Raw genomic sequence first — 7,949 nt, 5'->3', positions numbered from 1 at the left:
CCAAAACAGTGCCATTTGATGAAGAGGAACTGCTGATGATCACCAGAGCTAGACTCTTTAAAATCGCATATTTTACCTTTTACTCCATACATTTTCTATGCAAAAAATATGTATGTTTCCTATGGGCAGTACTTCATAGAAAAAGTCAGACTATAGCTTTAACAATTGCGTTATATTAGGTACCTATGTAGAACATGCGTACAATAATGTAGGCACTAAAGGGAGGTAGCGGGTAATCTTGGACGACGAGGGTTTGGTTTTGCTTTTAGTCGGATATAATTGAATACAGAAAACCTAACTAAGAAGTTTAACCTGAGAAAAGCGAATCATACGATTCATGACATCATGACGTCTAAAATAATTTACATGAATAAAAACACTAATTTAAGGGGAATAAAGTAATTGAATAAATAATTATTTGGTAACAATAAATACACTGATTAAACGTAATTTTAGTCAGAGTTAGATCAAGATCAAGATAAGTCTGCAACGATTTGATAACACACGCAGTACGCAGTGCAAGTGTTATTTTAAATGTCAAACTTCCATGAAATTATATATATATTATAAAATAATAAGTACAAATGGTGGACTTAATGCCTTAAGGCATTCTCTACCAGTCAACCACTGGGCCAAATAGAAAAGCGGCCAATTATGACGTGTAAATAACACATGCACTGCTATCAAAATCGTTGCAGACTTATCTTGGTCTAACTCTAGTACAGCTTCAATATTTTTTATACATAAGTAATGCTTTGTGAATATCTATAGGAACGAAACACATATGGCTACTGCATAGTAACTTTTGTAGTCATTTTAGGAAGGTTGATTGTAATTTTATATTGGAATTGAAATATTGAAAAGTATGGCTTCATTTGATCCTAAATTACTTAACAAATTATTGTCTCGCTGCACTAAAGAATTTAACCCTTTTCCAGGTCGCACCAATCCACAAGGTTTTCCCAAATAATTGAAATACATTCCAATTAATCCAGCTTTGATGATTCATTTGACGACAAGTCACATTTCCCGAAAGTGCAATCTAATTTGAACCTTAAATCTGAATGCAAAAGTAGAAATTCAATTGGGGCGTATGTGGTCGGTAAATAGTCCAATGCCTGGAAAAGGGTTAAAAAGAAATCATCCTGATCACTTAAATTTAATTAAATAATAATAAATTACTATCCTATTAATTCACTGTACATTTCACCGGGAAATGTGGTATAAACAACTCTTATAACCGCGCACTTTTCCCACATTCCCGAGGCAATCTTGTAAAAAAACTAGACCATTATTTTTCAAAAACAAATAAGCCATTATTATATTTAATGCGAGATTTTCTCGGGGATGTGTAGGCGTCATAATAACTGTGTCTGGCCACTGGTCTGGCCGGACTCCGAGTCTCGACTGAGATTTAGAAATGTCAGTGAGACCGATTCTAACGTAACAATTGATGGTTTTTAACAGGTTTTGATACGACCTTAACGCTAGCCTTGTTGACTGGCGCGCATGCGTGTGAGGCGTGCACCAATCAGGGTGAAAGATCTTCAAGGTCGTATCAAAATAATATCAAAACCGTAACAAGTTTTTTTCTGAATAGGGCTCAATGTAATTTGATTCCCTCAAACTGAGAATGAGCCGTGCCGAGGTGTCGACTACTCGGTAGCGTAGCCAACATCACCTGTCACACTCGTATGTACACTACATGATGTAACCGTAACACTTTCGCACTTTCTTGTTGCGTAAATAAAACTGTATGACTATTAAGTTTTGCGTTCGCAAATCGTAATCGTTTGTCGGAGAGCCGGCGGTGGCTGGTCGCTGTCAATAATATCTTTATTGTACAGGATGGTCAGAAATATAATATTTAAAATATACTCTTCCGCTTTGATAATAAATTCTGGTTAATATATTTGTGAATATCTAGTTTGTTTCGATATTATCTGATTACGACAGAATACGGACATGTAATAGAGTAACCCACTTGGAAAAAAGCAATTTTGTGAAGCTCGAAGGCCGTCTGTCAAACACTTTTTTGTTTGATCAATACTCGTAATTGAAAATTATTATCGTATTCCGTTCCGAGGAGTGACTCACTCGAATCGAACTTTTTTCTTTAACAAAAATTAATTGGCTTCAGTACAAAAGAAGACCCATAAGTGGGTAATACACTAATACTTATGTGATTGTACATAAGTAGGCCGTATATTATTGTGCTAAGGTTTGAAGTAGGCCAGCACTTAAGAGTCTTTGTTGGTACCATTATCCACACAATAATGACTTGTAATAGTAGCTGCCTATAACGTATTACGAAAAAACAACAGCCGAGCGGAGCACGAGGCAGGCGGTGGGCCCGCTTCACCGACCGCCCTACCATCGTTCATACTGTCAACAGATAATAAATTTGTAAATCTTATTTAAAAGTCAGTTGAATGTTGGTGTTGCCAGTGCTCTGTCAACACATCGACGAATCAGTCTCTATTCCGTCTACGTATTGTATTACGCCGTTTACACATCCAATGCTCCCGCCGCTATCGGTCCGTATGTTCCCGACAACGACAGCAGCAAAAGTAGTCAAGGTATCGTTTAATACTACCTAAACAAAAATCGAAACTTAAAAATGGTCACGTGACTTTTCTTCTCATCAGGATACATTTTTACTTTTCAATTGGTGTTTGGCAATAAATGATTGTAATCTTGGCAGCGGCTGGGCCGTAGCCGTAGCCTAGCAGGCCCAGGGGCGGCAATGTGCTCGTAAACGGCGTGTAGATGACGCTAGTGTCGGTCGCAGAAGAACCTCGAGCAGTCGTGGTCGCGACTGGCCGCCATCACGTCTCCGAGGTGGTGCGCCACGACGTCTGCGCCGGCGCCGCCGCGGGCGATCCTGGAATGTGAGAGAGACCTATATGTACTCGCATATATTATGGCTATTGAATATCAAGGTAGAGTTGGACCAAGCTAACTCTGCATGGCATTTGCATTATAAATGTCAAATATCTAGGAAAATAATGATATCCTCACTTTTTTGTACAGTCAGCAGCAGAAGTTGCTAAGCGGGCCAGTTGTTCAAAATTATCTTGACGCGACTTTATTGTTAAGAGAATAAGAGCGTGTCAAGGTAATTTTGAACACCTCGCCCGCTTAGCAACTTGTGCTGCTGACTGTACACTAAGCTTGTATTGAAAGTTGAAATAGCGTAATCTTGTAATCTCTTGTGATTCTACTTATTAAGGCAATCCATTTAGACTTATAAAGCTAAGTAAAGCAGTATGAATGGCATCGAGATTGTTTTTATAGTTTAACTAGACGGGCCCGCAGCTCCGCTCGCGTAAATGAAATAAAGAGTTTGTCTTATGTTCAGTTAAATACCGACATTATTATGTATCCCTGCCAGGGTTTATAACTGTGATAAGGATTTCTTATTTGTCAAGTAGGTAGCCGTTATTTGGATAACTTAATTCGAAAATTTCTTATAACGTACGTAGGTATTTATTTAAAACTTGTTTTAACATAAAATTATTACTTATTGTTGTAAGCCTAGTTGCAAAAACGTTCATTAGTTACTTTCCGCATTACTTATTTTCCGCTTTAAGCCACGAATATGGACGACCACCACCCATAAATCGCCTTTTCATACAAACGTAGGTAGTCCCCATTTCCCTTTCTGGATCTTAACATTACTACGGCTAAGGTGACGCAACGATCCAAAGGACTCACCTGGCCTCCGATACCAGATCACGTCATGTTTCTTGCGATCTTACGATAGCTCTCGCCATCGGGCGTCTCCCATTTTGTTGTCCCAAGTACGCTCGTCTCCCATTCTATAACTTTGTATTTTTGGCTCATCTCGGCAGCCCTTTCCCTGGACGAATGACAATGTTTGCCGAGCCATGAAAATCAATCTGAATAATAATAACTCATAAAGAAATTTAAAACAATAAAATACAAATTATTAACACGATAACCATACGATAATATTAATTTGATTGATATGTCATAAATGGCATAATTCACTCGTATGGACTAAGGTTGAGGTTGGCAGCACTTTTTATTTTACTTCGTGTAAAAAACTCAGAAATACCTGTATACCAACATGACCTACATAATTTAGTTTACTTTAACTTACGGATTATTTGGTCTAATCTGTAGCACCGCCAAACGAAAGCAACCGAGAGTTCCCGAGAAATGGTCGAAGTCGTAAAATGAAGATTGTTATGAAAATTTCTTTTCCTTATTGTAAATTAAGTACGCATCGAAAGCGATAGTTTTTATGTTCTAGTTTTATTCTCATATATAGATAATAGATTTAAACAGTTTTTTCTTATCATACGTGCGTTGTATTCGAGATACGTGTCAAAAACTTTTTTAGAAATTTGTAAGGCGCCATCTCTTTTCTTCGGTCGTTTTTTATATGATTGTCTCATTTAACCTACCTAGCGTGTGAAAATTTCGTCTTTATTATTTAAGAATGGTCACAGTAATCTAACCTAAATTCAATCTCCTGTAACTAACCTAGTTTAACGTAAAGTACCTACCTACCTACTTTGAGCAAACTTGGCGAAACTATGCCAATTTATGGTATAATAAAAACCCCAAATGTCTGTAAGTAGCCCAAATATGGCCGAAGGCCTAACTGCAATCTAGTGCCTTTTACTAAATAATAAATAACTGCAAATATAAATTCACACGACTGGACCCTCCATTATAATATGTACTACATACTTGTTCCCTTATACGGTAATTGGGCCAGTTAGTACAGTCATTATAGATTTTGACCCGTGAATAATTAGTTCTTGGATTTTTTTTCGTAGGTCCCTCGGGGACCACTGGGAGTGTAAATTCAAAAAGTAGACTGAATCAGGCTCCTGCGTATATTCGAAAAATGGTTTTTTTCCAAAAAAAAAAAACGGTTTTTCTTGAATAACTCGGCCATTTTTGATTTTACAGTAAAACCATTGAGGCCAAAAATTGTAGGAAATTTGATTCTCTACAAGTTTGGTCCTCACAATTTTTCTTCTAGGATTGATATTTTGAAAATTAAATTTGAAAAAAGCGACAAATTCAAAATATTTTCATCATCTCGTTTATTTTCAACTTTACGGCATAAATGAAGAGGACTAAATTTGTAGTGAATCAAATTCTTAACAATTTTGATTCCCACCTTTTTGCCCCCAATATCTTATTTTAGAAATTAAACCTGAAAAACGCGACAAATTCAAAATATTACCATTATCTCCTATGTTCCACGCTTTACGGCATAAATGAAGAAAAACAAAGTTGTAGAGAATCAAATTTCCTACAATTTTTGTCCTCACGGTTTTACTGTAAAATCTAAAATGGCCGAGTTATTGAAGAAAAACCGTTTTTCGAATATACACAGGAGCCTGATTCAGTCTACTTTTTTGAATTTACACTCCCAGTGACCCCCCCGAGGGACCTACGAAAAAAAAATCCAAGAACTTTATTCACGGGTAGGGTCGGTTTTTTGGATATAATGACTGTACTAAGTTCTGAATTCATGTAAAACACTACATTTTTCTTATAAGATACCGATTAAAGATAATACGTTAATATAAATAGTTCAGCTACATTTGTCAACTATAAGCCATAATAAAATAAAATGTTTTACGCTGGTTGCGATCAAATACCTACAAGTACATATTATAAATAATTTCAGTCGATATTTAGGTACGGGTTTGTGGCTACGAAAATTGAAGTTAACATAATTATATCAAACTGAGATTTAAAAAGAAGAGTTGTAAAATTATCTCTATAGGTTTATATAATAGCTTTAGGTGAAACATGCATTTGGTATACCGGCTTTAGGTGAAACGTGCATTAGGTGTTTCGTCCATTAGGTTATTAGAGCTTAGATATTATAAACATAGGTCAGTCAATGTTATACAATTTTTGTAAAATATACCTCAAATAATACCCAATATCCTCATATCTATAATCTAACCCCAAGAAATTAATTACGAAACTATTTAGTTTTAGTATTTTTTTAAATTTTTGATTGTAAAGATATGAGGATATTGAGTATTATTTGAGGTATATTTTACAAAAATTTATTCAACGGTTTCGTATCCGGAGGAGCCCAAACTTGGTATGTTTTGAAAATTATTTTTATTTTAATTGAATACAAGTGACGGAAATATAATAATGTGATATATTTTTAGAACCGGCTCAAAATGTCCTTTCATTTAATACCACACACGATAGGTTTCTGAACAAAAAATATTTTTTTTCCATACAAAAAAGAGATGACGGTATAACTCCTTTCCGTTTGTTTTTTTTGGTGCTACGGGTCAAATTGATTCAAATGGCCTAAAGATTAATCGTGCCGATTTTCATACCTTTAACACCATTTGCAGCTGATTTTGGTCAACCGCTAGTACTACTACTTATATATACTTAGGTATCCTATTATGGGTTGTGTCAAAAGTGCAGGTTCCCAGTCCATAAATACTATTTATTACGGTTGTTATATTTGTTATTGACTTCACAAAATGTCGCGGGTAATTTCGTGCCGTTTATATCCTAACAAATTACATTGTCATACTATAATAAATGTAGTTCGATACACGCCCTAAGGTCCGACATCTCTCACGGCTTGCGTATTTACATTTGCGGCTGTAGTTCAGAATGTTCAAAAAGTGATTGGTCAAATTCATCATAGTACTTAAGTGTAAGTGTAAGGCATACACTAAAGTTTTTCGAAATGATGTCATTAATTGTATCGAAAGGTTACAATCAAGCGATGCGGCACGGATAGTCACGTTTTGAACTTTACATACCTGCCTACCTATCTGTCTGTACTATAATATTATTAGGTAGGTACCTATATACTTGCACTTTATCGGTCCGACTTCTGCCAAGGGTCAAACAACATCGATGAAAGTGCAATGTTATGTCGATAATAACAGTATACAGTCAGCAGCAGAAGTAACTGAGCGGTCGATGTGTCCAATATAACTTACACATGAACTTATTCTCTTCACAATAAGGTTGTGTTCAGTTCATTTTGAGCACCTCGCTCGTTTAGAAATTTCTGCTGATGTTCACTTGTCGTGATTCGTGAGAGGAAATCAGATGCTGGCGATAAAGTCGGCTCATTATTGCGTAAACGTATTCTATAGTCATTTGATTACATTGGAAATGTTGTATTAAAAATGATGATTACTTTTAGAAATACTGTATAGTTATTTTTAAGTTGATTATTAGTTGCGAGTAATTTTCAACACGGATCCATCTAAACAGAATTTTTACTGCCGGAAATGCATTTCCGCATGAGACTATATAGAGTAAGATATATGCTACTGAACTCTGCTTCTTGGCACTATTTCTATCAATCTTTTTTGCCACAATGTTGTGGTAAACATATGATCAGTTATCACAATAACCTACATATCGATACCCTAGTTCACATTCAAATTTTGTTGCAATTAGTACCATAGTGCAAATATATTATATGCTTGGGCTGTCACTTAGACATCGGTTACACGCTAATTCTGGCGTCAGTTCAGTCCATCATTCTGGTCAGAATGACGAGAGAATTATCGTGTGACACTCGGACTGATGGACTGATGAAAATTTAATATTTTAGATAATATTTGTCAGTCCATTTTGAATGACAGAAAACTGATAGAAGACTGATCGTGTAACCTGTATGTGTCATTCTCGCGTCAGTCACCATATTAGACAAGGCTAAATGATCGACTGTGTTGCGTTCTGTATCCAAACGGCGACTGTGTCGTAATTTTATCAGTCTGTTGTCAGTCTGGACTGATCGTGTAACCGTGTCCATTTTCCATCATTCTGTCATCAGTCAAAACTCGAATAAGACTTATGACTAAACTGACGCCAGAATTAGCGTGTAACCGATGTCTTACGCATTAGGTACGGTACCCTTAAAGACCTGCCTCTACCACCAGTTTTGACATTGACAT

General features: G+C 36.1%; 1 protein-coding gene across 1 annotated transcript in view; it reads right to left on the bottom strand.

Annotated features, from left to right (window-relative positions):
* Nucleotides 1-2,729: 2,729 nt before the first annotated feature.
* The window catches only part of LOC134796697 (uncharacterized), a 41,213-nt gene continuing 35,993 nt past the window's right edge, over nucleotides 2,730-7,949 (bottom strand). The window contains exon 3 of the mRNA XM_063768867.1: nucleotides 2,730-2,884. Coding sequence (XP_063624937.1) covers nucleotides 2,776-2,884 — 109 coding nt within the window. The 3' untranslated portion in view covers nucleotides 2,730-2,775. The remainder of the gene's footprint in view (nucleotides 2,885-7,949) is intronic.

The sequence above is a fragment of the Cydia splendana genome, chromosome 14 (assembly GCF_910591565.1).
Source record: "Cydia splendana chromosome 14, ilCydSple1.2, whole genome shotgun sequence".
Taxonomy (NCBI): domain Eukaryota; kingdom Metazoa; phylum Arthropoda; class Insecta; order Lepidoptera; family Tortricidae; genus Cydia; species Cydia splendana.
The sequence above is the reverse complement of the archived record's forward strand: the minus strand, read 5'-3'. Positions and strand labels throughout refer to the sequence as shown.